General features: G+C 41.5%; 1 protein-coding gene across 6 annotated transcripts in view; it reads right to left on the bottom strand.

Moving 5' to 3' along the window:
- ANO4 (anoctamin 4) overlaps nucleotides 1–18054 on the bottom strand; it is a 460570-nt gene that overhangs the window by 432595 nt on the left and 9921 nt on the right. For 4 of the 6 annotated variants that reach the window (XM_082349613.1, XM_082349609.1, XM_082349612.1 and 1 more), the window contains exons 2-3: nucleotides 14651–14734; nucleotides 2207–2458 (exon numbers count right to left, since the gene is read on the bottom strand). In XM_082349613.1, coding sequence (XP_082205739.1) covers nucleotides 2207–2458; nucleotides 14651–14734 — 336 coding nt within the window. Of the gene's footprint in view, nucleotides 1–2206; nucleotides 2463–6247; nucleotides 6342–14650; nucleotides 14735–15537; nucleotides 15737–18054 lie in introns of all 6 variants that reach the window. The other 2 variants (XM_082349610.1, XM_082349615.1) reach the window with 2 other exon arrangements.

Genomic DNA, 18054 nt, shown 5'->3' with positions numbered 1-18054 from the left:
TTCAGATCATGATTCTTCTACTCTCCAACTGACATTCAATCAGGACAATCAGAAAGATACTCAGTTTTGCCATGGCAGAGCTAATGGTATGCAAATATCCCCCAGCGCTCTGCAATATCATCCAACCACTTAACCAAAGACACTTTCGAGGGTGTCCCCCAAGGTGTGTGTGGAGGAACCTCGGGAGTCAAAATTCCAGGAGCGAGCAGCCTGCAGAATGCAGATGCGGAAGCTCACTCCGTGCCACGGACACAGCATTCCCTGGGGTAGAGCCCAGGAATCTTCATTTCTAACCAGTTCTGCGGGGATTCTGAACATTTAGCGAGTCTGCAATCTGCTGCTTTAGAGATTGCTCTTGATAATCTGGAACTTCTGCAACATCAGTGTCTCTTCTCTAGGTGGCAGCAACTGTGACTTGTTGAGTGTCATTGTGAATGTTGAAGGTCAACATTCAATAATTTATCTCCAGAACAGGAATTACACATTGGATTACTCCAACTAAACCTTCATCTCTAAGCACTCTATCTATAGAAAAACAAAAAAAAAGTGGCAGGATAGATTTTGCATAACTTAAACCTCCAACTCAGACTTTAGAAATAAAAACAATTAAGTGGCCAGCCTTGCATGAGTAAAGCTTTCCGCAATTCAATGTGTAATGGAAGTGATAAATTTTAAGACAAGATGTTGTTGTAAACATTTTTCTTGCCCTGATTGTTTAAGTCATGAGCCCCAAAGATCACATAGATCAGTGGTCAGCAAACATTTTCTGCAAAGGGCCAGATAATAAATATTTTAGGCTTCGCAAGCCATACTGTTTCTGTCACAATTACTCAGCTCTGCCTTTGTCACCTGAAAGCAACCATAGACAATACATAAGAGGTTGTGTCCAATAAAACTTTATAATATGAACACTGAAATGTGAATTTCATGTGTCTCAAAATATTCTTATCCTTTTAATTTTTTCCAACTGTATGGTCTGAATGTTTGTGTCCCTCCAAAATTCATACGTTTGAAATCCTAATGGCTAATGTGATGGTATTAGGAGGCGGGGCCCCTGGGAGGTGCTTAGGTCATGAAAGTGGAGCCCTCATGACTGGGATTAGCGTTCTTATAAAAAAAGACCCCACAGAGGCCCCTTTCCCTTTCTGTCACGTGAGGATACTGTGAGAAGTCTGCAACCCAAAAAAGGACCCTCACCCAACTATGTTGGCACCCTGATCTCAAGCCTCCAGCCTCCAGAACTGTAAGAAATAAATTTCTGTTTTTTATGAACTACCTGGTCTGTGGTCTTTTGTTATAGCAGGCTGAACTGACTAATAAGACACCAACCATTTAAAGTAAAAACTGGACTTCCCTAGTGGCACAGTGGTTAAGAATCTGCCTGCCAATGCAGGGGACATGGGTTCGAGCCCTGGTCCTGGAAGATCCCACATGCCGCGGAGCAACTAAGCCCGTGTGCTACAACTACTGAGCCTGCGCTCTAGAGCCCACGAGCCACAATTACTGAAGCCCGCACACCTAGAGCCTGTGCTCCGCAACAAGAGAAGACACCGCAATGAGAAGCCCGCGCACCATAAGGAAGAGTAGCCCCCGCTCGCCGCAACTAGAGAAAGCCCACGCGCAGCAACGAAGACCCAATGCAGCCAAAAATAAATAAATAAAAAATAAATGTATTTTTAAAAATATATATATATATAAAAATAAAGTAAAAACTATTTTTAGTCCTTGGGCTGAACAAAAACATGTGGCAGCCAAGATTTGGCCCATTGGCAGTGGTTCGAAGACCCATGACACAGATCAAATTTGTGGAGCATCATGTATTGCTAGTAAATGAGGTAAGTATTCAAAAATGACTTTTTTGAATACAAGACTGTAATCCAAGATCAATGCCTTGTCACTAAATAGAGGATAAAAATTAAACAAACAAAAAGTCCTATGACAAAACTTGGAATTCTGACTCAGAGTTGATTTCCAGACGACATCTTACCAAATAGAACTAACGCTTAGGTCAAATATTTCTAAACACATCTAACCTTCCTTCTGATACAGCCAAGCTATTAAAGGCCAGTGAATATGGGGGAATTGTTGGGGTCCATAGCATCACACAAGCAGAAGTGCAGATGCAATCCATTCGGCAGGCAAATGCATGAAGGAACTTTTAAACACACTGAGTCCTGAATCTCCAACAGGAAGCCAGCACTGTTACCTGCTGTGTCTTGGCTCAGGGTTTCCTGGCTGCTGCTGCTGTAAGAAGGCACTGGAGTGATGGACAGTGAGGCTGGGCAAGACAGAGGCGTGGCCAGCTCAGTCTTGCGAGTGAGGGATCGCTGATATACCGGGATGCCTGCATCTTTGGAGACGAAGAGAGGCAGATCTGATGGGAGGGTGGGTCTGCCTTGTGCATATGGATTTTTCCAGTGGGTGAGCCCAACTGCAACAGGCCCAGCAACGTCGTAACCTGGCAAGACAAACACATAAGGTCAGGATCAGCAATCAAAGCCTTATACCGTATTTCTTTCTGTATTTCCCCCAACGTCTTAGCTGCGCGTCAAATCAAACACCACTTGAGATAAGGATGCATGTTACCAGTAAACAGTTAGGAAATGTCACACTGGATGGATCTTGTTAACTAGTCAGCCTATGTGTATTAAGCACATACTATGTTCTAGGTGCCCAGTCTTTGCCCTTAAGGAGCTCAGAGTCCAATAAAGGAGATAAGACTTGTGATCATAATGAAAAAAGATAACTGAAAGTCTATTATGTTCTAGGTACTTTGCATAAGTGATTGTAATCCTTACAGCAACTCTACAAGAATACAATTACTATTTCCGTTTTATAGGAAATTGGACCTCAACTTGCCCTAGGTCAAGTAGCCAGTAAGTGCCAGAGGCAGAATTTAAGCCCAGATCTGTCTGGCTCCAAAATCTATGTTCTTTCCCTTTTTCCAACTAACAACAGTACAAAGCAAGATGAAAGAAATAGTTTAAAGTTGGACAAAAACATTCCCCAGGATTTCAGGGGACAAAGCCCTTTCTAGGTGGAGGAACTAGGTCGTGGAAAAGATGGCATGAACTTGGCCTTCTAGGCAAGGGTTGCCACCTAAAACAATCAGAGGGACAGATCTGCTCTGTAGATGTGTTTTGTTAGCCCACATTTTTCTTAATTTGAAGTAAAGTTCAAATTAAAATTGACAACAATAAAAGTCTAGAGCATTCTCAACAAAAATCCAGCTTTCTGTCCTCTCTTTAAAAATCTCTTGATCTTCTCCTAAAGATCAAGCAACACTGGACCACATTCCCATGTGGCAACTGTCAGCTGAAGCAACCACAGAGCCACTCTTTTAAAGCGGAGTAAAGGAACTCCTGTCTGCCACAGTCCCCACCATTCCCTAATACCTTACTCCCAGCCTGCTTCACTTATTTGTCTTACATGCCTGATCTCTGCAGGCCTTTGCATTTGCAACCGAGGTACAGAATTTAGAAATATAATGTAAGTGTAGTCAGAAAAAAACAAGAATGGAAAGGTAGGTTGATACAAGACAGCTGAGGGTCTTAAATGCCAAGGTAAGAAAATTAGATTTTACTTGCTAGGCAAAGCAATATCCCTAAAAGTTTGTGAAGTGGGGATTGGCATAATCAAATGGATGGCAGCAAAAGGCAGAATCTGTGCCTCCTTCCTCTGGTGGTGACCCCTTCTGGGGAGATTCCTCTGACTCCCCCAAGCTGTCTTAACCACGGTAAAGGGAGGCCCAGTAAAAGGTGTTGGTGTGCAGGGGTTGGAGGTGTGTGGGGAGAAAGTCCAAATTGGGGAGGGGGTGTTGAGGCACCAAGAAAGCCCAAAAGGGGCAACAAGGGAGGAGGCCTGCATGGATCCTGCAGACTGGACGGTGTTGTCTGGGGCAGCCCTCCCACACCATGCGGGAAACCACTTGAACATGGATATGTGTCAAACAGTCCCTGCCCACACTTCACAGCCAAGTGTTCCTTCTCTCTATGTGTCTCTCTCCTGAGCTGAGCATCCCTCAAGGTCAGAGGTGTCTTAGTCATCTTTAAAACTCCCTCCCAGCATTTCTCTATTTGGCTCTTTCCCCTGGCATTCAGTAGATACCCACTGTTCACCGAATTCTTCCTAGACCAGTGGCAAGGAGGTGACATAAGAGGCTGTGAAGCAGAGGCCAGGCAAACATTATTAAGGGACCAAATTTAAATGTTGGCAGCAAGAAAGGAAAAGAGGTCCAGAGAGATGCGCAACAATGACCTGGAAAGAAAGGAGTTTGGGGCCACCAGGTAGCTTTGTTTTTTGCTGGCAAGATGTCAGAGAAGACTTATGGCAAACAGAATGGTGGATTTCCTCATCCTCACTGTGGCCATCAGAAGGACTGGCCTGGCAAGGGCTGAAGAAGGTTGAGTGTGTTTTTTTTCAGACACGAGGAGGTTGAGCTTTAGTGGAAATATCTATGTGGAAATGTCTGGCAGTAGACTGAAAAAAACAACGGAAATGAGGATTAGGAGACATGGGACCAGAGTTGTAAATCCAGAACTCATCCACACTGAAGCCACACCTGATGCCCAGGAATGAACAATCTACTTCATTGTCATAAAATGATAAATCCACTAAAAGTTACAATACTGTCTAATGCTTATTGGCAATGTGCTAAGGGATCTATCAGGACCACCTCATTTAACCTCACAATAACCCTGTCAGGAAGGTACTAATATTCCCATTTGACAGATGAGGAAACCAAGGCTAAGGGACATTATTACTTCCGCAAGGTCAATAACTACACAGAAATAACAGATTCAAGCCCAGGCTCATCAAAGACAACATGGGTGCTCTGGTCCCCTGCCTCGCACTGAGAACACAGGCAACAAGAAGGATTCTAGGAGATGGAATCGGGGTCTGTTTCCCCCACAAATCGCTCTTAGGTTATTTATTCCTTTCTGAACAATTTTTTATAGAGGGATCTCAATGGACCAGAATGCACAAGGAAAGGGACATGCTGACACCCTTGAGAACATGCTGACTGGACTGCTTGAACTCTTCTTGGTCAGTCACCTTCCTAAAAGGTAAGTGGAATACAGTGAGGTGAGTGATTCTTTCTCTGGTGAGGGCTATGGAGCCTCTGAAGATAATCACAGAGAACACAAATTCTCAATGTTCAGAACTGCAATGAAGTCACAGCTGCAGTGGAGGCTGAACTGAACGCTACTGACCCCAAGGCTGCCCCCCGATCCTGTTTGTTGGACTAAACCTCTGATGCTAGTGTGTTTATTTTGTGATCAATACTCTTGGATCTCCCATACCTCCTAAGAGTGTACTGGGGCATAGAAATGAAATTCTAGGAGGCACCATTTGAATTGATGTTCCATTATGTTTTTATTAAAAATGTGAAAACGTATTACCTCCTACTCACACCAGAGAATCCTTTTACAAGAAGAATAATTACAGGACCATGTTTTCCCTCGCCTTGTTGTTTCATTTGGAAACTTGTTTAAATGCCTCTTCTCTTTCCGTATTCCCAAGCTCCTTGGGAGTCATTATACAGAGAAGGGTGTATAATATATATCACACACTGTGAAAGCGTTAGGCTTAAAAGTCCCAAGGAACTCTGGACTCTCCATAATTTCAGGTTTTACCATTTCTTTCATAAAATGATAGCTAATTTATAACATATTCTTAATTTTGAAAAAATATTGTTCACAGTGCTAAGAAGCCACCCCCTTTTTTTTTTTACTTTAGGAAATTACCACATCATTTAATACAGAAGTGGAGTTCATTAGCAAATATATTAATTCATGTCATTGATACAAATGAGCTATGATAAGATCTGCATAATTATGATGGACTAGAAATGGACCAGCCTAAATTTAAAAGCAACAATGAGGTCAGAGTATTTTGGGTGGTTGGTTATCCAACCATCCAAGGGAACAGCTGGTGTCCAAGTGCCCAAGAGGCAAGTAACAGGAATGTCACACTGGTAGCCTACTCACTCTCCCTCACCCACCATCCTGTCCCCAGGTCGGGGGTTGGGTAGAAGCAGGGGTCTCAGCTTTCTCTGAGTTGCATGCCAACACTATCACCCACTAGCCCCCAAATCCTAAACAGAGACATGTAAGGAACACTCAAAATTATAGGCTGTCTTGAGAAAAAAAATGATGTTAATCAACTTTAAAGTTCTTAAATCTTTCATACATGAAAAAATGGGAGTTTACTATCAGAAAATAAGGAGCTTTCAGGACTTCCCTGGTGGTCCAGTGGTTGAGACTCCACGCTTCCAACGCAGGGGGTGCGGGTTCGGTCCCTGGTTGGGGAAGGCGCGGGTTCCATCCCTGGTCGGGGAACTAAGATCCCACATGCCATGCCGTGCGGCCAGAAAAAAAAAAAAAAAAGAAGAAAATAAGGAGTTTTCCAAGGGTCTCATGGATAGGTAGAAAAATTTCAGAAGGTGTCACTTTTTCTGTTGATTGGATTTTTTGGCAATTCTTCGGTCAGGACATAGGTTCCTATAAGGAACTACATTAATAGGAAGTCCAGAAGTGTGCTGTTCTCTTAAATGGAATTCCCTCACAAATGAGACACTTCTGTGTGAGATGACTATCCTGTAAGAGAAGGACGGAAGTACAGGAGATGAAAGAAAACAAAAAGAGCTTTTAAAAAAGAATTGCTAGACGACTCAGAGATGTCCTCCCTCCAGTACTTTGAGTATAAAGTTGTTAATTATTTGCTGCTTTTACTATAAATATTTTTAAAGTGCTTTGTACTGGACAGACTGTGGGCAGTGGACACTGCCTGATGACTGTGCTGAATCCACCCTCCACCCACACCCCTTCCTCCCAACAGAGTCACATTTTGTTTGGGAATTCATCCTGCTCCCACGCAGCTTGTGACTCAGGGCAGACAGACCTCAGGCTCCCTGACCTCCACGTGGGCCATGATGGGTGTAAAGACCACGATCTTATCTCCCTTGTCAGTGATTTGCTGAAGGGTGGTCATGTGACCAAATCCCACGCAATGAGATAGAAGTCTCTGAGGTGCTTCAGGGGAAAGTTTCAGCTCCTCAAGTGAACACCTGAGGAAGGCACCAAAGCTCCTTTCCCTCTGATCACTGTTGTGCCTGAGTGCAATTCCTGGAACCACGGCGGCCTTGGGGCCGTCATCAGGAAGATAGATTTTCCCAGGAAGGCAAAGGGGAGAAGGTCTTTCACAACATCATCGAGCAGCCTACTCAACCTGTCCTCCCAACAGGCCTTCCTATTATATGAAGTAATAACTTTCCTTATGGTTTCAGCCAGTTTGAGTTTGTTGAAACAGAAGCAACATTCAAGGGCCTTTCAGTTGTCCCATCACCTTCTGAGAAAACTGTGTGACATACCCACTGCCCCTTCAGAGGTGACTTCATAGGTCAGTAAGAACCTGTTATATGAGTTTCCTAGGGCTGCTGTAACAAAGGGTCACAAACTGGGTGGCTTAAAAAAAACAGAAATTTATCCTCTCACAGTTTTGGAGGCTAGAAGTCTGAAATCAAGATTTCAGCAGGGCCATGCTCTCTCTGAAGTCTCTAGGGGGAAATTTGTTGTCTGCCTTTTCCTGGTTTCTTGTTTGTTTGTTTGTTTTTTAACATCTTTAGTGGAGTATAATTGCTTTAAAATGGTGTGTTAGTTTCTGCTTTATAAAAAAGTGAATCATCTATACATATACATATATCCCCATATCTCCTCCCTCTTGCGTCTCCCTCCCACCCTCCCTATCCCACCCCTCTAGGTGGATACAAAGCACTGAGCTGATCTCCCTGTGCCATGCGGCTGCTTCCCACTAGCTATCTATTTTACATTGTATATATGTCCATGCTACTCTCTCACTTCGTCTCAGCTTACCCTTCCCCCTGCTCATGTCCTCAGGTCCATTCTCTATGTCTGCGTCTTTATTCCTGTCCTGCCCCTAGGTTCTTCAGAACCACTTTTTTTTTTTTTTTTTTAGATTTCATATATACGTGTTAGCATACAGAATTTGTTTTTCTCTTTCTAACTTACTTCACTCTGTATGACAGACTCTAGGTCCATCCACCTCACTATAAATAACTCAATTTCATTTCTTTTTATGATGGAGTAATATTCCATTGTATATATGTGCCACATCTTCTTTATCCGTTCATCTGTTGATGGACACTTAGGTTGCTTCCATATCCTGGCTATTGTAAATAGAGCTGCAATGAACATTTTGGTACATGACTCTTTTGGAATTATGGTTTTCTCAGGGGATATGCCCAGTAGTGGGATTGCTGGGTCATATGGTAGTTCTAGTTTTAGATTTTTAAGGAACCTCCATACTGTTCTCCATAGTGGCTGTATCAATTTGCATTCCCACCAACAGTGCAAGAGGGTCCCCTTTTCTCCACACCCTCTCCAGCATTTATTGTTTGTAGATTTTTAGATGATGGCCATTTTGACTGGTGTGAGGTGATACCTCATTGTAGATTTCATTTGCATTTTTCTAATGATTAGTGATGTTGAGCATCCTTTCATGTGTTTGTTGGCAATCTATATATCTTCTTTGGAGAAATGTCTATTTAGGTCTTCTGCCCATTTTTGGATTGGGTTGTTTGCTTTTTGATATTGAGCTGCATGAGCTGCTTGTAAATTTTGGAGGTTAATCCTTTGTCAGTTGCTTCATTGGCAAATATTTTCTCCCATTCAGAGGGTTATCTTTTTGTCTTGTTTATGTTTCAGCTTAGCTTTTTTTCAGCTTTGTGCAAAAGCTTTTAAGTTTCATTAAATCCCATTTGTTTATTTTTGTTTTTATTTCCATTCCTCTAGGAGGTGGGTCAAAAAGGATCTTGTTGTGATTTATGTCATAGAGTGTTCTACCTATGTTTTCCTCTAAGAGTTTGATAGTGTCTGGCCTTTCATTTAGGTCTTTAATCCATTTTGAGTTTATTTTTGTGTATGGTGTTAGGGAGTGTTCTAATTTCATTCTTTAACATGTAGCTGTCCAGTTTTCCCAGCACCACTTATTGAAGAGGCTGTCTTTTCTCCAATGTATATTCTTGCCTCCTTTGTCATAGATTAGTTGACCATAGGTGTGTGGGTTTATCTCTGGACTTTCTATCCTGTCCCATTGATCTATATTTCTGTTTTTGTGCCAGTACCATACAGTCTTGATTACTGTAGCTTTGTAGTATAGTCTGAAGTCTGGGAGCCTGATTCCTCCAGCTCCATTTTTCTTTCTCAAGATTGCTTTGGCTATTCGGGGTCTTTTGTGTTTCCATACAAATTGTGAAATTTTTTGTTCTAGTTCTGAGAAAAATGCCATTGGTAATTTGATAGGGATTGCACTGCATCTGTAGATTGCTTTGGGTAGTATAGTCATTTTCACAATGTTGATTCTTCCAGTCCAAGAACATGGTATATCTCTCCAACTGTTTGTATCATCTTTAATTTCTTTCATCAGTGTCTTAGAGTTTTCTGCATACTTTGCCTCCTTAGGTAGGTTTATTCCTAGGTATTTTTTATTCTTTCTGTTACAATGGTAAATGGGACTGTTTCCTTAATTTCTCTTTCAGATTTTTCATCATTAGTGTATAGGAATGCAAGAGATTTCTGTGCATTAATTTTGTATCCTGCTACTTTACCAAATTCATTGATAAGCTCTAGTAGTTTTCTGGTGGCATCTTTAGGATTCTCTATGTATAGTATCATGTCATCTGCAAACAGTGACAGCTTTAATTCTTCTTTTCAAATTTGTATTCCTTTTATTTCTTTTTCTTCTCTGATTGCTGTGGCTAAAACTTCCAAAACTATGTTGAATAATAGTGGTGAGAGTGGACAACCTTGCTTTGTTCCTGATCTTAGAGGAAATGGTTTCAGTTTTTCACCATTGAATACGATGTTGGCTGTGGGTTTGTCATATACGGTCTTTCTTATGTTAAGGTAAGTTCCCTCTATGCCTACTTTCTGGAGGGTTTTTATAATAAATGGATGTTGAATTTTGTCGAAAGCTTTTTCTGCATCTATTGAGAGGATCAAATGGTTTTTCTCCTTCAGTTTGTTAATATGGTGTATCACATTTATTGATTTGCATATATTGAAGAATCCTTGCATTCCTGGGATAAACCCCACTTGATCATGGTGTATGATCCTTTTAATGCACTGTTAGATTCTGTGTGCTAGTGTTTTGTTGAGGATTTTTGCATCTATGTTCATCAGTGATATTGGCCTGTAGTTTTCTTTCTTTGTGGCATCTTTGGTTTTGGTATCAGGGTGATGGTGGCCTCGTAGAGTGAGTTTGGGAGTGTTCCTCCCTCTGCTATATTTTGGAAGAGTTTGAGAAAGATAGGCGTTAGCTCTTCTCTAAATGTTTGATAGAATTCACCTGTGAAGCCATCTGGTCCTGGGCTTTTGTTTGTTGGCAGATTTTTCATCACAGTCTCAATTTCAGTGCTTGTGATTGGTCTGTTTATATTTTCTACTTCTTTCAGGTTCAGTCTCAGAAGGTTGTGCTTTTCTAAGAATTGGTCCATTTCTTCCAGGTTGTCCATTTTATTGGCATATAGTTGCTTGTAGTAATCTCTCATGATCCTTTGTATTTCTGCAGTGTCAGTTGTTACTTCTCCTTTTTCATTTCTAATTCTGTTGACTTGAGTCTTCTCCCTTTTTTTTCTTGATGAGTCTGGCTAATGGTTTATCAATTTTGTTTATCTTCTCAAAGAACCAGCTTTTAGTTTTATTGATCTTTGTTACTGTTTCCTTCATTTCTTTTTATTTCTGATCTGATCTTTATGATTCTTTGCTTCTGCTAACTTTGGGGGATTTTTTGTTCTTCTTTCTCTAATTGCTTTAGGTGTAAGGTTAGGTTGTTTATTTGAGATGTTTCTTGTTTCTTGAGGTAGGATTCTATTGCTATAAACTTCCCTCTTAGAACTGCTTTTGCTGCATCCCATAGGTTTTGGGTCGTTGTGTTTTCATTGTCATTTGTTTTCAGGTATGTTTTGATTTCCTCTTTGATTTCTTCAGTGATCCCTTGGTTATTTAGTAGTGTATTGTTTAGCCTCCATGTGTTTTTGTTTTTAACAGATTTTTTCCTGTAATTGATATCTAGTCTCATAGTGTTGTGGTCAGAAAAGATAATTGATATGATTTCAATTTTCTTAAATTTACCAAGGCTTGATTTGTGACCCAAGATATGATCTCTCCTGGAGAATGTTCCACGAGCACTTGAGAAGAAAGTGTATTCTGTTGTTTTTGGATGGAATGTCCTATAAATATCAATTAAGTCCATCTTGTTTAATGTATCATTTAAAGCTTGTGTTTCCTCATTTATTTTCATTTTGGATGATCTGTCCATTGGTGAAAGTGGGGTGTTAAAGTCCCCTACTATGATTGTGTTACTGTCGATTTCCCCTTTTATGGCTGTTAGCATTTGCCTTATGTATTGAGGTGCTCCTATGTTGGGTGCATAAATATTTACAATTGTTATATCTTCTTCTTGGATTGATCCCTTAATCATTATGTAGTGTCCTTCTTTGTCTCTTGTTTTTTCCTGGTTTCTGATATGGCTGGCAATCCTTGGTGTTCCTTGGCTTGTAGACATATCACTCTAACCTTTGCCTCTGTCATCACATGATGCTCTCCCTGTATGTATATATCTGTGTCTCTTCTCCTCTACTTACAAGCAGGACATGAGTCACATTGAATTAGAAGCCCCACCCTAAGTGAATATGACCTCATCCTAACTTGATTACATCTGTAAAGACCCTATTTCCAAATAAGGTCACAGTCAAAGGTACCACGGGTTAGAACTTCAATATATCTTTTGGTGGAACAAAGTCAATTAGAAACACCCTGACATGGTGGCCACAGCTGACTAGACCAGGGAATGGTACTAGGCCCACAGCAATTTAACAGGAGTGACATCCAATGGGAGTCGGATTACCTGGGCTCAAATCCCAGCTCTTACTACCCATGTATTCTTTATTACTTTTTAACCTTTCAAGAACTTAGTTTCCTCATCTGTAAAATGGGGGAAATAACAGTATCTATCACATGGGATTGTGAGGATTAAATGAGCACAGAAAGCTCCCATATGGTCCTCACTGTTTACCCCTCCACTTTCACTGACAAGTGTCTTAATAGAGGTCTCTACTCACAGCTCATCATTCCTTATTCAGAGCCTTGTAAGCTGGCTCCCCTCCCACCATCCACTGGCATGGGATGTCACCAGGGCAGACTTTTAACTTTAACCCTCCTCAGTCTCCCCTTCTAGAAATTCTCTGGGCATTTCAAGAAATGTACTTGCTACATTTTCCTACCACTGCCGTTATTTCTGTCCTAATTGTGCTTCCCCCAAAGATTGGTCTTTGACCCTCTACACACTCAATATACTGATGCTCACTCTTATAATCTCATCCTCTTCCAAAGATTCAACTGAACTCTCTGTGAAGAGAATGCCAATATCTTCATCTCCTGCCCATTCTCTCCACATTTCCAACTTCCTGTGGGTCATTCTGAGGTGGGGGGTCTCACTGGGACCTCAAACCCAACACACTGGAACCCTAGAGCCATGCAGTCCTCTTCCTGACCTCTGTATTTCAATGAACGGCTCAGACTCCCTGTCAACCTGACTCAAAGTCTCAGGGCACACTGTCTGAGGCACATCCAGGCAATGACTAGTCCTCCTGGCTCTTCCATGCCTCTCCCTCCAGACCTGCCTCTCTATCCCACTTCCCAAGTTCATTACTATCTCATGTCAAGACCACAGTCAGAGCCACTTACTCCGTCATAACGCCGGATTCTCGCACATGAAATCCATCCTGTTCACCACCCGAATAACCTTTCATACATGCATTCATCCTGTCACCCTCCTACTCTGCACTCTAAACGACCTCCCACTACTTAACAAATGTCCTTAGGAATGTCATTTTAGGTTATTTAGTGTTTTCAAACCAGGGTCCATGAACTCTCCACAGAGATTTTTAAGTTGTTTTCATTTTTCATTTAAAAGTCAATTTAATCATTTAAAAATGAATATGTGCATACCATGGACCAAATTTTGCCACTTAATTTTAGTGCCTGAGTTTGCTTTTGTGTTTCCATCAAGTTGGCACCAGTTGATACACTTAATGAGAAGAGGAGAGAGATGGGAATGTCAAGGTGCATCCATAGCAAACAAAGATCCAATAATCTCACCTGAGTGAGCATTAACAGAGATTTCAGAGTGGGTTGAACAGAGAGAGGTGGTGGCACAGCAGAGTTACCATAAATACTGTAAATACTGAGCTCAGTGCAAAGAACCTTCACTGCTGCAGCCAGGACCATGTTGCATTACAAGCAGTGACCGCATTTCAGCAAAATAACAATGCCCATCATCTTAAATTAATGTGGTGAATTTGTGGTTGTTTTTCTTCTCAGTGTTCTAAATTTCATTTATAAATTTGATTTGATTTTTATGGCTATTTGGAAAACAAGGTGTCTATAGTTACATTTTATGTTGGAACATACTTAGGTATCCTTGTAATAAAAATAATTTAAATCCATTTTAGAGGCTCATAATTATTACTTCTTTTTACAGGGGTCCACATTGCTGGAGTCTGAGAAACCATGACACTGTGTTTCAAAGCATGAGCTTGTGTCAAACAGACCTGGATTGGAATCCTAGGCACATCCATTTCTGGCTGTGAGGCAAACAGCAAGTTTCCTCATCTGTAAGATGGGGAAGTGACAGTACCTTCCTCATACAGTCCCAATTAAGTAAAATAATGTATGTCAAGGGCCAAGAGCAGCTGACAAATGCTAAGTGCAAAATAAATGTTAGCTGCAAGTATCACCATTATTCTTTTTTTTCCACGTCGTAGCCAAGATTCTGAAATCAAGAAAAGTTTGGAAGGAAGTGGAAAGGAGAGGAAAGATTCAGCAGACAGAAAAATAATCATGGTCACTCTTCCCTTTTTGACGAAAATAAAACATGTTTAAGGGTGAGCAGGAAGGCGGCTGGGATAGTGCTAGATGAACACAGTATATTCTGCCAGGATCCTACCATCTCCATGGGGGGGGGGGGGTCCCTCATCCAGGGGGAAGGGATAGAGAACCACACGCTCCAAACTGCAGACTTCAAGTTTCTGAGAAGGCCATGGGCTATGACATGGAATTTCATTTCTGTGAAGTCAGGGGACAGGACAGCTGGCACACACAGAATCCCCCAAAGCATAGCTAGCATTCAGTAACACTGATTTGTTACTTTATGCATGTATGCATTAACTTCTACTTACGGGAAATGTACGTTTTCTATTTGCAGTTGTGATATAAATCTTCTTTTTAAAATAAATGAAAATAAATCTTAAAAAGTCAGTTTTAATATTAAGTACATAATAACATAGGTGATACACAAACGAAAGAGAAAGCAAATGAAGAAAAGTTGGGAAACCTGTGTTTTGTTTTGTTTTGTTAATCTCTCTGGATCACATTTCCTCCATCCATCTCTATGCAAAAGCAATAAGGATCCACAAGAGGGCACCCCAACAAGGTGAGCCCACAATATTTGCCGATTCTGAAAATAAGTCTGATGCGCTTACCCTTTCTACTCACTCCTTCCATAGCCCTGCACCCCCAACCTTTATAGGCAATAATAGTTTTCATTAAAAACTGGCACAGTTGCTCACCTATGGTGATCTGGCTGACACAACTGTAGTAGCTGCCCGTCGTTGCGGAGGAAAGGTTGTAACTCCCACTGCTTATATCTTTGTCTGTTTAAGAAAACAAAAGAGGAGAAGGTTAATTACATCCTGGTAAACACCATGACCACAAAGCAAATATATGACTGCTGGTAAATAAACCAGCTGTCTGTGTCTGAGTATCTCATAGTTATTCATTGGTTCATTCATTGACATTTAGGGAATGTTAGGTGCCAGGCACTTGGAACATTTCAACAAACAATCCAGACTGTCACACAGGCAATTTCAGTTTGGTGTCACTTTATTATAATGGGGGGAGGGTGCTGGGGGAGGGTTGCAGGGGAAGTTGAGGAAACACCTGACCCAGACTAGAGGGTATCAGGTAAGGCTTCCTGGGGGAAGTGAACTAGGCAAAAGGGGGAAGAATTGAGGGGAAGGATCCAGGCAGAGTGCTATCATCTTGTCTGGAGAGTCGGAAGCCTCTGCTTCATGAGTTAGCAGCTGAACACAGCACAAGAGAGGTGCACAGCCGCTGGACTACGAGGGGTCTTATAAACCACGTTAACAAGTTTGGATGTTGCCAAGAGAGCAGGATCCCATTTTCATTTCAGAAAGATCACTTTGAGGCAGCAAGGAGAACAGTCAGGAGGATGAAAGGAGAGGCAGAAAGACTCCTTTATGAGGCCACTGCAGTCATCCTGATGAGAGACGGTGGTGGCCAAACCATGGGAGGAGCCGCCGTGGAGACAGAGAAGTGGGTGCAATTCCCTGCGAGGCTCGAGTGCAGCCAGCGGCGCTGCAGTCGTCACTACCGTGAGCAGACCATGCTCCCGACAGAGGGGCAAAGACGCCACAACCTCCCATCCACACGGCACCTTAGCATTTTCAGCCACACCGTCTCATGCACGGCGTGAAATAGGGCGAGCGTCACCCCACGTCTCTAATGGAAAAGCTGAGGGTCCAGGCAGCCGAGCACCTTGCCCGAGGTCACACGACAGCATGTGGCAGAACAGAGCTCAAATCGAGATCAGAACTGCTTCAAATTGTTTATGAAGAAGGCAGGGCATACGTGATCTAAAATATCAAAATAAATACATATTGTCTAATATAAAACGCTACAGTTTACACAGAGTTACTATAAGAATGGCTGCGAAACTGACCTGAAGGAAATATTTGAATATTACATGTTATGTGATACCAGGAAAACTTTGAAACTCTGATCTATAATGATGAAAATTAGAGGTCCGAGGGAAAGAAATAATTAAGAATGTCAAACGTAGTCAAAGAGAAAGCGTTTCTAGAAACGTACTGAGTCATATTTTAATGAGAGAGCAATGCGGATTTTTAAGAGAAGATGGCTTTTCAGATGAACATTCTAGGAGGAAAGAACAGCAGGTACCTGGACAGAGAGGGCAGGAAATGGGAGTCATCCGCCGGGGTGTCCGGATATGCTTGTGGTTTGAAAGCAGCTAGAAAGTATTGACAAAAGCAGGTAATGAGCCAGAGGGCGCGGAAGTAGTGGGGGCCCTTAGAGGCCACATCAAGGTCACTGTAGGTCCACAAACAGGGAGGTAAAAAATATTTTAAGACTATTTTTATTGTGGGGAAAATTAATTCGAGCAAGTGCATGTGGCCAACTTCTCCTCTAAGAAATATTCCCAGCCCATCCCGCATCTCTAGCGGGCTTCCGGGAACAGTAGACACACCTCCAACAGCACTGCGCATGCGAGATTGCACTCGTTTTATGGGTATCCCAAACCATGTGCAAACCTGTCAAGGGCAGGTCCACACGTTTTTCAGTTTGTTATCTCCAGAGCTTAGTGCTTTGCCTGGCATAAGGTGAATCCTCAATATATGTTCGTTGGTTGAAGGAACAAAGGAATGCATGAAATTAAAGAAAGGATAGCAAATGACCATTTCCCCTTCCTATTAGTTATAACTTCAGTAGAGGTTGCCGTGATCAACAAGAAGGAGCATTGGGCTTGGAGTCAGCACAACTAGGGTTTGAAGCCCCAGCTTTGCTGCACGTGAACTCCTTGAACTTGGTCAAGCTGTTGACTTCCTTTAGTATTGGTCTTTCCATCTGAAAATGGTAACAATAATGCTTATCTCACTTTTTCTGGGCTACGGGTGGGGAGGTGGAAGAGGATGAGGCATGGCTAATAAAAATAAGTCAGCTACACAAAATGCACAGTTAGCAAGTCATTCCGTATATATTTGTGGAATCAGCTGAATCAACAAAACCCAGACCTAAAACATATCAAACTAACTTCTCTAAACTGGTCATTCCTAATTTTTTTTTAAACCCTTCACTAATGATCTGTCCTTAAAAGATTTTGGAAGGGAGGAGACCTCCCAGGGACAATGTCAATGGCATCAAAGGGGGGAGGGGGGTGAAGGGAGAGATTCAAGAGCCACAGAAATGGCTCTGAATGTAGAGAAAAGGAATGAAGAAGAAAAGCACATTGAGAAATCAGTAATCAATAAAGAAGCAGAATGCTTGAATTAGGAATGAATGCTTGGGAAGAGGCTGTGCATACATTTGAACAGGAAAAACTACTGAAATTTGACTTGAATCTGAATGGTAAAACTAGGGCATAGTTTGGGTGGCAATATTTTGAAAAGACTCAAAGAGCAGAAGTACAAAGACCCGTGGCAGTTTTGGTACAAAGTGACTCTGTAAAGGAAGGTGTTTTCCTATATAAGAATTAAAACAAAAATGTTAGATTTTTGTGGGAGGGCTTGACTATCCATTTAATCCTTTAGGAACCAACTGTAGTTAAAAAAACAAAATCAGGTACCTAGTGGAAAAACTTGAGACTATGAATGAGGTTAATAAACTTTGTGGGTTCTGGAGTCAGTATCCAGATTAGATACCTGGTTCCAACCCTTGGGCACAATACTTTATCTCTATGGGGCTCTGTTTCCTTGTATGTACAATGCGAATAATAAAGGCACTTACTTTATAAAGTAGTACACAGAAAGTGTCCAATTAGTGTTAGCTATTATTTTTATTTTATACTTAAAAAGAACAAAGATACACATAAAATGGAATACCATATAGCAAAGGAAAAGAATGAAGCAAAGCTACACAAAATACTACCAATGGATCTCACAAACATAATGTTTAATGAAAGAAGCAACACCCAAATGATATATGATTCTATTTATGAAAATTTCAACAACAAAACTAAATTGTATTGTTTATAGATGCATATATAAATGGTAAAACAGTAAAGAAAAGTAACAAAATAAGTAGCACAAAAGTCAGCATGGTGATTCCATTTGGTGAGGAAGAAAGCAGTTTGAAATTGTGAAAAAGTACAGGGAGTGGGGGTAGGTTCTATGGTGCTGGGAATGTTCTATTCTTGACCTAGGTGGTGGTAACACAG

This window comes from Balaenoptera borealis (assembly GCF_965194805.1).
Source record: "Balaenoptera borealis genome assembly, chromosome: 13".
Taxonomy (NCBI): Eukaryota; Metazoa; Chordata; class Mammalia; order Artiodactyla; family Balaenopteridae; genus Balaenoptera; species Balaenoptera borealis.
Note: the sequence above shows the minus strand (reverse complement) of the source record. Positions and strands in the feature narration are given on the sequence as shown.